The following is a 16,439-nucleotide window of genomic DNA, read 5'->3' as shown; positions in this document are numbered from 1 at the left end:
TATAACTTTGTACTTGATGCAATAGTGTTAAATAACCTACTAAATTAACTTCTGTTAAGTACAAATCTATATGTCATAAACTAATGTAATGGTTAGTTTGTCATTAAATTTCGAAATTATACATAATTATTTCTAATAAGAAATATTAGCATGAGTCAATTTTTACATAGGTCACCGTTTTATTTTCACCCTTTCTTATCCGCGTTCGTTAGACATACAAATGCGAAAAACTCCATCTAAATGGACAAATGTCATGTCAGCGAACGCGTGCAGCTTATATTGAACTTCCCTTACGTCAGTCCGTTTTTTATCGGGACGTAATGGCTGGTAATGCCGCGTGCGAGTCGTACAATACATTAGACCGGCGTCGAGGCTGATGGCTGCAGATCGTATGAGAGCTCTGCTTTGGTAGCACCTGCAGAAACGACCTGGGTGGGGGAATCACCGCGGTGTCACTTATGAAAAGATGGAGGAGGAGGAAGGATCCTCCTGTATTGCAGTCCACGGAGATGGTGAGTGATGAAATCTATCACATATCTTTGTTTGACTTGATTTTATTTCGAATGTGTTCTAAAATATTGTTCCATTATGTCGATGTATGAAAGCCACTGGTTCAGATTAGAATCGAGACTAGGTGTTATGACTATGTGTTGCCATAGGCGGAGACCCAGAATAGAGTTGACATCCTATCATGTGAATCCTACAGTGTCTATGCCTAATGTAATTACTTACAGGGATATAAGCTAATACCAGGGTCCTTTATGAATTCTTAGCAGAATATAGTAGTATTAGCTACTGTATTTATTATTTTTTTTATTTCTACAATTTTGTATCTTGCTTGCTACTGTTCAATTTTTTCACCGGTTAATACAGGGACATCATTTTGTTTTTACTTCAATTTTTATTGTGCCTGAGTTTTTGATGTACTTGACTCCCATCCCTTCTACTAGTGAACTTTCACCCTAGGTCGCATATGCATTCAAAATCGTCTTAAGTCACAGTATACAGTATTGAGTGAGTATAGTACGTTCCAGAAATACTGTATGGTCGTATTTTCTAGTGAATAAAGTGAATTCATTATTGAATCATATTTTCGCACAGGTACTGTGTCCGTTTGGTTACGTCGCTTCCCAGTTTCCCCCACCCGTTTCTGCTCGCCCCTCTGTAAAGGCTAGTGGCTGGGCTGTCAGCTCCTTTCTGAAAACATTTTCTGTCAGGAATTGCACGTCTACGTAATATTATGCAACTGTTTAAAATAATTTAAATAAAAGGGCCTCGTTAAGTAACTGTCATTTAATTTCCCCCTTTCTACGACCCTGCGACATACAGGACGGACAGTAGACAGCAATCTGAGTAGATTTATCTGTATGAATCGGGCAGAAGTGAAGTGATTACAATACATAAGTAAGGTGCTCAGTTTTAGAGTAGGTAAAGAATTATTATTTCAAGAGGCACAGGATTATGCCCCCCCCCCCATGTCGGCTGATGCTTTACATGATTTCTTTTGGGGTTACTGTAAAATAGTTGTATTTGTTAAACATCCTACAATAATATAAGAATTAAATAATTACATTCCAGAAACAATACATTCAATTTCAGAAGATATGCTTAAAACTTTTTTCGATAATATGCACAAAAAAGAACTGAAACCCGTATAGAAATGAACGGCCATCATTTTCAACAATTTATTGAAATATTCAGATTTTGATTATTTTTCAATTTAAATCCACTCTCCATATTGTATGCTAATTTGCTGTAGACAGTATATTATACATTGCATAATGAATACGTCCGCCTGGATAGTTCTGTTAGTAAGTAAAAACACTTATTGTTAATACTGTACTGCATTTTGAATAAATAAAAACCTAACGAAAATTATCAAATTGAAAATCGTAATAGTTCCTGGTTTACGTAAATGGATGTACTACTATATCTAGTAAAATGATTTGTTTGTATCAAACTCCGGTCGTGGAAGGGGATAACATAGTGTTTGCGGTTGTCAACCGTTAATCCAAAGGTATAGCCAGGTTAATATTAGAAATGTTAGTAAAAACAAAATGATGGCCCAGTACAAGTATACACAGAATTTAATGATATTCTTTCTTTGCGAATATTCGTACATGTTTCTAGCATTTTCGTAATGATAAGTGCATGTGAATGAGCGGGGAAGTATGGTTATGAAAATTATGAAATGCTGTATTACGGCTTCACCTGATCATGACTTAGGTAATAACAGAATTCGGTGTTAGTCACAGGCATAGCTCAATCGACTAAGGCGCTTGTCTGTCGATCCAGAGTTGCGCTCGGGCGCGGGTTCTTTTACCACTTGGGCTGATTACCTGGTTGGGGTTTTTTTTCGAGGTTTCCCCCAACCGTAAGGCAAATGTCAGGTAAACTATGGCGAATCCTCCGCCTCATCTCGCTATCACCAATTCCATCGACGCTAAATAACCTCGTAGTTGATACAGCGTCAGTACATAACCAAGTGAAAAAAATTCGGTGTTCATCCTCCTAACAGCAGCTGCTGGAAGTATTGTTCATTGTGTCTGATTCCTAATCCACCCATTCTTTTCTTCGGTAAACATACGAGATTTTTATTGGGATCTTCCTGACATTCACAGTGTCTGTTGTGTTAAACCAGTGTGCAAAATTTAATATTGTGTTTCTATGCGGAACTGGTTTTTCAGGAAATTTACATTTAAATTTTCGTCTTGTTCTGCTACGCGATTGCTTATCATTTCCGTAGGCTATGTTTTGAACATGTATAGCCTAGGTTACAGACTACACTTTCACGCAGTGACTATGTAACTATGCACAACACAACAGAATAGATTCTAAACTGCACTGATTTACAGCCGTTTCACAATTAGCTTGCGCGCTTTTATCGAAACCAAACTGTATTTGACCTGCATATGCAAGGATCCGCTAGCCACTCTACGTGCATTACGCCAACGTTTGCAGAGACTGTCGGTAAATAATTAATTCAGTTATGCAATTTTATAGAACGGCACAGACTTAGGAAAAATTAAATCATTTATTTATTTGCTGTAAGTGAAGTCACGTTTCCTTATGAAGAAGATGATTTACAAATCTTAGGTAAAACGTAAAAAATGTGTCTGAAAGCTTTGATCTACAAACATAGATATGTACGTAAATCGAAGATTTGTTAGATCTCGTAGCTCTGAGGATAGTACGTTTCCTTCTCAATCAAGCAGTTCGTGGTTCGATTCCCGGCGAGGATGGAGATTTATCTCCGTTCCATGGACTGGATATTTGTCTCATGTCTTGTATCTACTTGTCCTGTGACGTCTTCGCGGTGATCCTTCATCATGCTGACCACACAGCCAGGAAAGCCCCCCATGTAAAAGAAGCTAGTATTGGTTACAAAGACAGACTAAAACATCAGAGATGAAGAAGTTAGAGATAATGCTGCCCGAAGTTTAGAATCATATAAATGATAAGACTGTAAATTATTAATAATAATTTCATAGAAGTAGTTTAGGTATTGAATTATCCTTACTTACTTACTTACTTCCAAATGACTTTTAAGGAACCCGCAGGTTCATTGCCGCCCTCACATAAGCCCGCCATCAGTACCTATGCTATGCAAGATTAATCCAGTCTCTATTATCATATCCCACCTCCTTCAAATCCATTTTAATATTATCCTCCCATCTATGTCTCGGCCTTCCCAAAGGTCTTTTTCCCTTCGGTCTCCCAACTAACACTCTATATGCATTTCTGGATTCGCCCATACGTGCTACATGCCCTGCCCATCTCAGACGTCTGGATTTAACGTTCTTAATTATGTCATGTGAAGAATACAATTCGTGCAGTTCTGCGTTGTGTAACTTTATCCATTCTCCTGTAACTTCATCCCTCTTAGCACCAAATATTTTCCTAAGAACCTAAGTCTCACACATCCTTAATCTCTGATCCTCTCTCAAAGTGACAGTCCAAGTTTCACAATCATACAGAAGAACCGGTAATATAACTGTTTTATAAATTCTAACTTTCAGATTTTTTGACAGCAGACTAAGTAACAAAAGCTTCTCAACCGAATAATAATGCGCATTTCCTATATTTATTCTGCGTTTAATTTGCTCCCGAGTGTCATTTATATTTGTTACTGTTGAATTATCTAGCTAATATAAATGTAGATGTAAGAAATAAACGTAATTAATTTCTAAAATTGCGAAGAATATTGCATATAGACATAATAACTTAAAAGTAGCAGAAATAGAATATTCAACAATGTTAGAAATTCCAAAGTTGACGAATTCAGAAATTGGACGTAGAATCGGCTTGGTAAACACAGGATAAGAACCAGAGAGATTATAATTATTTTAATATCAGTATCTGAATCTAGTTTGAAAGCAATGGTTATTAGAGGAGATTGAACCCGGGCACTTGGTTCTACGTACCAAGTGCTCTAACCACTGAGCTACACCGAAGTTCAATCCACAGCAGCGGATCGAATCCCTCTCCTCTAGTGTTTTTCCCTTTGTGGCTTGACTCCAAGTTCGACATACATGTTGACATAATATATTAAGTCAACTGCCGTTTTACAAGGAGCACACTCAATTGAGTGACTTGGTGGTCGGGATTCCACAGTAATATACACTGTTGGGAGTATAATCTACTTAAAGATTTTTTTTGGTCCTACAGAATATATCTGCAATGGTAACAATGATTCGATCCGGTGCTGTGGATTGAACTACGGCGTAGCTCAGTGGTTAGAGCACTTGGTACGTAGAACCAAAGACCCGGGTTTGATCCCCGGCGCCGGAGCGAATTTTTCTCCTCTAATAATCATTGTTACCATAACATATATTCTGTAGGACCAAAAATTAATCGTTAACTAGTTTGATATATTATTACCAAACTTACCTTATGCTTAAGGAATGAAATTTAAGGTTACTACTAAACACACCTATGTTTAAGAACACGAATTTAAACAACTTCACTAAAATAATACATAATGCAATCCGGATTGATTGTAGCGGATTATAAAATATTAAATGCATTTAATTTCCAGAGAAGTGCACAGAATTGAAGCAAATCAAACTACATACTTGAGGTTCTGATGTTTGCATTGTTCTTATCCCTTGCGAGCTAATGTGTGACACAAAATGAACTCTGTTCTTAATTTTCTTTTTGGTGTTGGTTACTGTGTCTGGCAGATATAGCGTCCGACCGAGAAATTAAACGACCTGAAAAGTTCTTTCCCTCCATCAAGACGCTAAAAAACTCGTAAAAACTTGTATTACGTAACAGACATTATCACAGCTCCCATTAACTTCTTTCCTTAGCTTTTTAAGTCATAATAACGAAGAAAGGAATCTAGAAGGAATATTTTTACATAAAGTGTGGTACTTGCTTATCTAATGCCCAGCACGTACTAAATTTTACAATGTTAATGTGCATTCCGTACGTGAAGTTAATTCAAATTTGTGTGTTCTACACAGTATGGAATATGGAATAATTTAGGGAGAGAATGTTTCCCTGATCTTTTAAGTGACTGTTGTTGTTAATATGTGACATTTTTTTCTCTTATATTAGTAGAGTAGATTTATGTATCAGAAATTGTGAAAACGAAAGAGTTTTTAATAAGTGAATGGAGGACATAGAACACATGTGGAACAAAGAACCTTTACTAAGCAAGAAGCACTATAACTTACCCCTTTTCATGCGACTTAGTAGGGCTGAGTGTAACTGTAATCATTCACTCCGCAAGACTTGCGAGAGGAGAATGTAAGAAAAACGTCATATCATATACATTTCGATCTAATTATTGTACCTTTGTACCACTTAACATATTACTTAACATTACTGTAACTTAATTTCTTTTTCAAATTAATTTATTTTCAATTTCTTCAAAGATAATAACTTAAATGGAGACTGAGTTGCAGAATGTGTATTCGTAATAATGTTATTTTGAGTCTACATAAATTAATGTAATGGAAATTGTTTTGTTTTATAAAAATGTACATGCTTTACCCTTTTGTAATTATGTAAAAAACAAAAAAGTAACAGATGCTGTGAATGATAAGTCTCATGGTAAGAGTTATTGAGGTTGTAGCGTAATAAAGAATGTTAAAAACCAAACAATTTGCGTAATTAATTCATTCAATACTTTACGTTTGCATCTATAGTAAGTTTATCGAAATGTAAGTGATGAGATGTTTTTGTTTACATTCTTCTCTCGCAAATCTTGTGGAGTGGATGATTGCAGTCATACTCACCCCCACTGCGGAGTAATGACCTTAAGGAGTGTTGCAGGTTGCAACACGTTACATTTCGTACTCTCAAAACTATTGGACGTATCAAAAAGCTTATTTGACAAAACTTGTTCGCATTGACTTCATCTATTACCACTGTGAATTAATGTCATAGGTTCCCTTCCACCCTGCATAGGCGTCTTCTTAAGGCACATCACTCCTCTTCGTAGTATAACTAAAATGAATTGTTTATGTAGCTTCTAATGTAGCTAAAATAATAAAAGTAAATCTAGTTAATTTATTCGGCTGTTTGATATACAGATAAACTAATATTTAATTATATTTATAAGAGATATAAAACGTTTGTCGTTCCTCATATATGATTGTCTCTACTGGAGTTCCACAAGGTTCTATCCTCAAGACGTTTTTATTTATGTGATTTAATGATTTGTAATTTTGGTTACCTGAACGGATTATCTTATATGCTGATGATGTCACTGTGTGTGAAGTATTACATGACTTGATTGTTGACAGTATTAATACTGTGGACAGCTTAATTTCGTTTAATGCAAATAAACTTACTATCAATATGACAAAGACTCAAACAGATAATTTTAGTCTCAGACAAAAGCAAGGATCTGATCAAGCTGTTAAGTTTTTTTTTTTTTTTTTAAGTTGACTTGGACGTGACATACTGAAGAGCTCTGTAGCAAATTGTCTAGATATACAGTACATTTCTTGTAAAGAGGTTTCAACACAGTTATGCAGCATAACAACACATTTTCTTTGGCGAGACATATCTACTGAAGAAATTGTACCAATAAGTGTTTACACAATTTCCATCGGTACTTTTCAGAGACTATACAATAATTGAAACACAGTGCTAATAATTTAATTAATAGGCCTAACCGACGACAAAAAGATTTCGTTCTCGATAGGAAAAAATATTATTTACAGCTAATACGCAAATTACTGAGGATGAGCTTCACTGTTGGAGATCAAGATCACGTCGTGAGCACAACAAACTGCTTTTATTTCCTTTCCTCCCATCATATATCATTTTGTATTTCTGATATCTTTAATCGTCTCAATTATTACCAAATTGAATAATAGTGGACTGAATGGGTCACCCTTTCCGAGTTCCTCTTTGTGTTGACATTTTTTTTATGATGTTCACAGACAGCCGGGCTAGCAACCCAATGGAGCTGTCAATTTATTTACTAAAAGAACCAGGGAATCCAGCGGTCGGAGAAAATAATATCCATTAAATCCCTGGAGTTGACGCGGAGTACTTACTTATGCCACGATGAATTAAACATTGTACCGGAGTTAGGAAACCCTGTTGTTGCACCATTTCTTTATCACTTGTGATATGAATAGGCAAATTAAGTTCAAGTTATACTGTATTTGAACCACTGTAGACTTCTTAGTTCGTTCTGATCGGTCAATAATATAGTATAGTCTACATTTTTTTAGTAATAGGAAACAAGATACAGATCTTGTCATGAGGAGAAATGAGTATTAAAATATTCTTGTCAAATATTCTTCAAAATGAATTGCAAAAAAATCTTGACAGGCTCTACGTTTCAGAAGTAACTAAATCCGTGTTGACTTTGAGAGATCGTCGCGTTGAGGTCTGTCTGTTACACAACAACAAATCTGAATTGCTATAGATAAGAGAGGGACGGTTGTGTTGAATTACAGAAGTTCACTGCTTGAATAAAATATCGTCCTCCATATTTATAGCATTGTGTGGTGGGAAATCCATCAAATAGTATTCATTTCCCTTAGGCACGATTCTCAACGTCCTGTCCGTGGACTTATCATACAAAACATCGTGTAATTCAGTTAAAAAATGTAAGCCAATCAGAGAAGTCCGCTTTGTAGTTCAAATGATACAAGCCGCTGCTGCAGATAACACGAGAAAGGATTATATGCACAGATTTTTTTTTTATTTTGTCTGTAAATTAAGATATAAAAAAGCAGTAGACCTATATGAGATGGCTAAACCTCTAGATAGCCATACTCAATTTCAACAGGTGTGCCGCGAGAAAATAAATATAGTAAAGGTTGCCATAGCAAAAATTGTAAAAATAAAAGTGAAAAGAGTAGGAAAAAAAAGTGAGTTCACAAGAGTCAACTTTCAGCGAACGAGGCTCAAGTCAACTGTAAAGAAAGTGTGGGTGTGTGAGGGACAGGGAAGAGAATGACTGAGCGCACTATCAGTTAGTTAGAATATCGTACCAACCTTCAAAAGTATCGTATTTTACTGGTATTTATGAAAAAAATTCGTTCCTTGCCAAAACATGCAATAATGTAGTATATGTTTTAATATTTCCTAAAATGACAAATTAAGAAAACAGATCTAATACCATAATTATCACACTAATATTGCATTGTAATAATTTTCTATAATTCCTCACTGTGCCTACAAAATTCGCTGAGCTTATGTGCATTTACAGATTTTTCGGGATAAAGAAAATAACATTAGCTATCACTTTTAATTCCCTGAATTTATAGAGCTACTTTCTGTATAATTTTATTATTTTTCATGTAGGCCTAATGATTGAAATTACACCGAAAGTAGCTTTGAAAATCAAGGAAATTAAAATTGATAGGCCTAATGCGTTTTTATTTCTCCTGAAAAATCTGTTTAAATGCACATAGTGGATTTTGGAGGCGTAGCGACACGTTATTTTACATTTCTATCATAAACCTCAAATAAAATACAAAAAACTGTTTTAGTTCTATTGGTGAATAATATGTGTTCTGTTTTGGTGCTTCTCAACCTTTTTTTACACCACACACGCCTTTTCACCATTTATCATACTATCATCCCCCCCCCATGTTGACTAAAACAATGCATTTAATATTGAAGACATTTTATTTTATATATTAATGCATATCCATTTAACTCATTTAGCCTATTTACATTTTATAGTCTACTCCTCATTCCTTCCTGAAACCCTCAAAATTCCCATGTGGTTGGAAACTATAGCTTTAGATTATATGAGTGTTCCGCAGGATTTTAAATTAACCCTTTAATGTGCCACATGATGAAAAAGGTTGAAAAACGCTACGTTAGAGTATCGACATTCCACGTCATGGTATGGACATGTTAAACGGATATTGGAGGTGAGATGTACAAGAAAATCATGCACTGGCCACCAAGATGGAAAAGAATAAGAGAAAAATTTATTAAATGGAGAACTATATGCATAAAGTAATGAAAGAACAAAATTTACAAATAGGGGAATGAGATCCTAAGGGAGAAAATATTGACGAAGAAGTTGGAATGGGCCCAACTCATGGAAGCTGAGTATGATGATGATAAAGTCTAGTATGCTGTAAGTGATATTTCGTCAATTATACATTCTACTTTGGAAGTAGGGGAAACTCGGCTAATTCCGCAGTACGGGTAATTCCGCAGTAGTGCATATATGATTTTACTGCGGCTTTACAATAGCGTGAACTTAAGTTCTGAGAAGTTTTTAAAGAAAAAAAAATCAAGGATATTGGTCGACACCTCTGTCGGCAATACAGTGAAACATCGAAAGTTGGCTGTTTTTCGTGTTTTGCTGCACAGCTGTGAAGAAAGTGAGCGTTGTTACATATAAATTGTTCCTTTTATGTTACTTTCATAATGTATTTCATAATTATTTACTACTGCGGAATTAGCCAAGTCCTATTGCGGATTTATTCGCACTGTTGCGGAGTTACCCGAGTTCTTTTTCAAATGTAATGTATGTACAACTAAATATATTTGCATTGTAATAGGTCTCTTTTTCTCATTTGGTAATGAAAGATTTCGTCCATGTCTACATACCTTGATAATATTTTTCAATAAACATTTTGATAAAAATATGGTAGATTTACTCCTTAATATTGCGAAATTAGCCGAGTCTCCCCTAATTGAATACGATTATTGAAAGTTCTGAAACGAAAACAAACTGACTTTCGAGTAACATTCTTTAGGAATTAACATTTACTGTACGTTTAAAGGTTATGTGGTGATAAAAAATTAGCGTCATAAGTTACACTGTTTCTTATATCGGATAGTTGGTACCTATTGATAACTCTCATTTGAGAATTGGTCGGTTTCCATGTCACGGATATTTGGATTTAAGTTTAATCATAGAGGTGTTGTAATATCTCGTGGAATGCAGGCAGACGGAGAAGAATCCTTGTTCTCAGGCGCCTACCGTCCTGTCTGATGAGTTTAACTAGAATAGATGAGCTCTAAAACTGTCTCATCCCCCCAAGAATTCCCGGAATACATTGGAAATTCTCTCTACTAACTTCGAAATCTTCTGTAATTATATATGTCTTTGCTGAAATACGGGATTTCACTTAGCCAGTACGGAGGTAAATCAATGTTGTATGGAACATTAATGGATCCTTCCTATAACAATGTCATCGTTATGAAGTTAGGTTTACATTAGTACGGATTTTTGTGCGAAACGAATGTTGGAGAAAAATTGTATTGAATATGAACGAGAAAAGAGTGCTTCGAACGTTTTGATCAGTATTTTTTAGAAGTTTACTGTGACTGATGTTTGTTTTTAACATTTTAACGAAAATAAATAGAACTTTTGGACTTTTTGAAAACTTATCTCTTATGTGATCACGTTCCCGATGAATGATCATGATTGTGATGAACCGAAAGGCCAACTATAGTGAATATGATGAAGACAACGACAAAATATATTACAATTCCAATAACTAGTAGGTCTACTTATGACTATGACGACAATGATGAGCTATTACGATGACAACAATGAATTACGAAGATTATGATGACAACGATGAATTATAATTAATTTGATGATAGCAGTGAATGATTATAACTAGAGACGAGAATTTCATGCACTGTAAAATATAATATATTATGTGCATTATTAAGCTAAAATTGCTTAAAATGTGCATTATGCATGTTTTTTTTAAAAAAGGCCAAAACATGCAAATATGCACGGAAAAGGTACACATATTTTGAACCGGAAAGTAATGAAATGGATAAATACTAAGTTTGAGCCATGTCCTATATTCCTATAAAAACGTGCATCTGCATGGAATTCTCGTCTCAAATTATAACAAATACGAAGGATTTTCACTTCGATGACAACGATGAATTTTAATGACTGTGATGACAACGATGAATTCTAATGATTGTGATGACAAAGATGAATTTTAATGACTTATTATAACTTTACTGTGAATGTTTGTAATGACAGCAGCGATGAATTATGGCTATGATGACAGCAACAATGTGTTATGATTGCGATGATAGCAACAATGAATTAAGATTGCGATGACAGCAACCATTAATTATGTTCGCGATAAGAGCAACAATGAATTATGATTACCATGACAGAGACAATGAATTATTAATGCAATGACAGCAACAATGAGTTGTGATTGCGATGATAGCAACAATGAATTATGATTGCGATAACAGCAACAATGAATTATGATCGCGACAACAGCAACAATGAATTATGATTGCGATGACAGAGACAATGAATTATTATTGCAATGACAGCAACAATGAGTTGTGATTGCGATGATAGCAACAATGAATTATGATTGCGATGACAACAACAATGAATTATGATTGTGATAGCAACAATGAATTATTATTGTGACAATAAATATGAATTATGATTGTGACAACAAAAATATGAATTATGATTGTGATGACAGCAACAGTGAATTATTGAATTATGGTTGTGATGACAGCAACGATGAATTTTAATGACTGCAATGACGGTAACCATGAATTAATGTGATCACAACTGTAATTCTTGTGACAAATTTCATTATAATGATTATGATTACGAAAATAATGAATTATAGTTGTGATGACAGTGGTGATTTTAACCACTATGATGATGATAACTATGAAATGTAATAACTATGATGACGAGTAGTAATAATTATGACAGTGACTATAAATTATGATGGCGTCAACGATAAATGATGTGATGATAACGACAATTATACAATGTGACGACAACGATGCGTTTTATTGACTATGATGGCGACAATGATGAATTTTAATGGCTATGCTGAGAATAACTAGGTATAAATGATTATGATGGCAACGGTACGTTATAAATTGCTGTGATAGCAGTGTTAGATTTTATTATTTATGACAATAATGAGAAAATTATGCCGATGACAAGAACACTGACGATAGCAACTAAAATTATTAATTTTAATTATTGTGATAACGATAAAAAGCGACATTCTAGCAATGATGGCATCAATGAATCTGTGGTTTCAGTTTTATATACACGTACATAGAGGGATGAATGATGCATTAGAAACAAATTTCACTGTAAATTCGAGTTGATACAATTTTGTTCCATTTTTTGAGCTCTTGCAGATCTTGAGGAACTTGATAGCTTATCATGTAATTTGTGATATCGGTCACATTCAGAAACAGAGAAAGCAGAATTTTCGTTAAGACTGCAATAATCTGGAAACCTTTAAACTATTAGTAACGGTATTCATAAAATATTACACAAAACTATTTTACTGAAGTTAAACCGTATATCGTTGGTCGTTACGCGAGCCTCCCTGTCTGACATAGTGCATGTCAGCAAAAGGCATTAAGTTCCATGTCATTTGGTCATGCAAGTGCGGCAAAATAGCATTACCTTGTTTTTCCAATATCATAAACACAGAATGAAGAAGTACTAGCTACGTTTAAGTTACTCGTATTTCCCGTGCACTTTGCAAATACAGTGTGTCCATATGAAACCTTTACAACTCCGGATGTAAATAAAAATTGAGATACGATATCTGGATGCGGTTTTCTGCATGCTAATCAGAAATTTTCATAGTTTTTATGGGAATTTTGTTGGATTGTTGAAATAAGGTTTTTGGTTGCAGGTGTGAATTTTGGTGAAAACTGAAATCTGAGAGTGAAAGAGATGTGAACGCCTCAGAATATGGCACAATATATATCCTGGTTTATCGAGACTCGATCAGATATACAGGTGCAATATTACTTCCGAACTAAATATGGAAAAGAAGAGCCATAACGGTCATCAATCCGGGAGTGGCATCGAAAATTTATAGAGACTGGGAGTATGCTGTGGTAGAAAGGCACTGGGAAGCAAAGCATAAGTATGGAGGACATGGAACGTGTGCAAGGTGCATTTTCGTCAATTCTTGCCAGCATGTCGACACCAAATGCTGTGCGAAGTGGACGAGTATCTGGCTGAAGAGCTTGCACTAGCTGAACTTTGTACGCGTACAGCCTCAGATTCTTGTAAAGGACTTTGTGGACAGCCGAACGCGTCACGTTAAATTCCCAGGCGGCACTGCGAATGGACTTATAGCTGGCGCCAGCGTTTTGGGCGTGTGTCCTAGATATATAGTGCCCAGTTTGTGAGCATGTTGTTAGTGCAGGTGAGAATGGTACCACTTCATATACACGTCACATCAGCTATTTGCCAAACACAGTTGTCAGACTGACTGCGGCAAATGTAAAACACTCGCACTCAAAGTTCCCATTACTTATTTCACACGCCAAAAACGGTGACGCGGACTGTACCACTACTGTTCGTGTCTCGATAAACCAGCATACACATTGTGCCATCTTCTGAGGTATTCACATCTCCTTCACTCTGAGATTTCAGATTTCAACAAAATTCACACCTAAAAACCAAAAGTGCATTTTAGCAATTTAACACAATTCCTACAAAAAACTTAGAGACAGTTTCTGATTAACATGCAGAAAATCACATCCAGATATCTTGTTTCAATAATTTTTTATTTACATTTTAAGTTGTATGTCCTCAACTTGAATTGTTGAAAGTTATGTTCCACATAATCTGATTGTTTTGTTGAATTCCTATAAAATAAATTGACAAAAAAGTGTGCATTGTCATTATCATACTACGACGGTGTATTTTTCCAAGAAATGTTTTCAATTTATGTTCTCTAACAATTTTCATCATTACTACAATGATTTTCATAATTATTCATGAAGTGTTTATCCCGTTCACGTTTTTATTTTTAATGTCTGCCATGGTTTTTCCTTCCTTTGGGTAGTTAATCGATAACTTAAAATTTTTGCAACAAAACATTCAGTTATAATTTGTTACGTGATTCGTTAATCGTTACTCTTATTCGCTGATCTTGTGTGGCGTATGCAATATTTTTAGTTCCGATCATGTATCATTATTTACATTCTCACCGGAACACTTCCTTCTCTTGCACAGGAATGTGAATTCGACCTTTGGTATTTTGAAGTTCACACACTTTGTAACATCACCCGTTTTATTACCGCAAAGCAAAATTTGATCTACTGCTGCTTCATAAAATATTACCACACTGTTCCTGCCAGTTTCGCTTTGAATTTCTCTAACCACATACCGTATATTTTTCTTTGCATACTGTATCTTTTTATCAAAAGTTTGTTTACATGTAAGAGGATTACAATTAAAAGCCACAAATTCTTCCAAACCGTCACACGTTGTAATTTATTTTATGGACATACAAAAATACAATAAATGAATTAACCGTTATTATTGAATGTGTAAACCATACATTCGATTACCAAACCCACAATCCATTTTTAAATGATGTTTAAATTAATTGTTCCCTAAACTTATGTTCTTAATCGGATAAAATTCTGTGTACCTTCCTTTCTTCTATAGATGGCTTTTATCCGTTTATTGATTCTGTATTTAACGATTTATAATATCTGTTTGAACAGTGCGTATAGTTATTACATTAACTGAGAAGGTGTTGTTGACGTCAGTTTATGTATATCAGCACTGTCAGCAGAATAAACTTAGTTGTTGCGTTTTGTGAATAAATAATTACAATGTAACATTTAAATAAGTTATTTTGTTTACAATTAAAATTTATATACATTTTGAGATAGAGATCTTACTTTTGCCTTATTTTTAGTTGTACTTTATTTCATTTGTACTATTTTCTTTCATGGTAACGATAAGTAGGCATGGATAAAGTACTGTTAGCTAGTTCATTAGATACATAAGAATCAAGTATCAAACTTTTGTTTCATCATCATCATCATCATCATCATCATCATCATATCATCTTCTCAAAACCCTGTTGCTGCATTTACTGTCATCCCTTTTTTGGGCTTTCCGCCCTGAGTTGCAAAGTCGCTCACAAAACTTTTTCGCCTTCTACCCCTGATCACACACACACACACACACACACACACACACACACACACACACACACACACACACATATATATATATATATCGGATTGGCAATTCCCATGTTATGAAATGGCAACATAAAATGAGAACAACCACCAGAGTCTCCACCGTTGAAAAGGCATTTTTGGTAACGACCGCTAGATGGAAGTACAGTTACTTCATGCAATTCCATAAGAGTTATAAGGACTTATACTGTAATGGTATGAGTGGGAATGTCTCGTTTCATTGTAATCCGACAGAATGTTATATCGAGATGTTGGGTTTCCGATGTGATGATTTTATGTTTTATCGATTCTTCGCGCATGCGTGATACTACCTTCGCCTCGATCTGTCATTGGTTGTCATTTCTTTCTGCCGAACCCGGATCTGCTTGTTGGAGTGGTGATAAGTTCCGTCTCCTTTGGAAAGCATGATAACCGAGCACAGTTAACGTAACAAGTGTTGTGTTTCAGAGTGTGCAAAAATTGGCTTAATCTTCGGACTGATATATTCAAATCCAAAATTAATAACCTTATGAATGTATCGTGGTAACTAACATTGCTCTGGAGCTATACTTTCTGGAGCTATACTTTCTAGGAAACAGGTATATCTGTTTTCTGAGCTGTTGATGTTAATGATTGAACGTTTGTCTGATGTTACCTGATTAATGTGCGCGAAGGAATAAAAAAGAATCCCGAAATTTAAGGAAATATTGTTGTATTTAATGTAAGCCATGTTGCTGAATTAATTCTATCTCCTGATCAAGATAGCCCGGGTTCAATTCCCGGTCGTGAAGTCAGGGGGATTTAATTCGAACCTCTTCAAGGGGACTGGTTGTCTGTCCATTGTCCCAGTGTGTGTGTGTGGAGTCTTGTAGTAGCCCCAGGGTACCCTGACCCAGTAAACGGGGGACTCCTGCAGTGTGTGCGTGTGTTCAGTAGAGTTGTGGGTCTAGGTACAATAAGCCTCAGGCAACGGTGCCGAAATTAGTAAAAAAAAAAAAACATGTATCATTATTTTCTGCCATTAG

The 16,439-nt window shown here is 35.3% G+C and overlaps 1 protein-coding gene across 6 annotated transcripts in view; it reads left to right on the top strand.

Annotated features, from left to right (window-relative positions):
* Window positions 1–382: 382 nt before the first annotated feature.
* Window positions 383–16,439, top strand: part of LOC138699820 (trichohyalin-like) — a 412,868-nt gene continuing 396,811 nt past the window's right edge. For all 6 annotated transcript variants that reach the window (XM_069825999.1, XM_069826003.1, XM_069825997.1 and 3 more), the window contains exon 1: window positions 383–512. In XM_069825999.1, coding sequence (XP_069682100.1) covers window positions 459–512 — 54 coding nt within the window. In that variant the 5' untranslated portion in view covers window positions 383–458. The remainder of the gene's footprint in view (window positions 513–16,439) is intronic.

Source organism: Periplaneta americana, chromosome 5 (assembly GCF_040183065.1).
Source record: "Periplaneta americana isolate PAMFEO1 chromosome 5, P.americana_PAMFEO1_priV1, whole genome shotgun sequence".
NCBI lineage: Eukaryota > Metazoa > Arthropoda > Insecta > Blattodea > Blattidae > Periplaneta > Periplaneta americana.
Note: the sequence above shows the minus strand (reverse complement) of the source record. Positions and strands in the feature narration are given on the sequence as shown.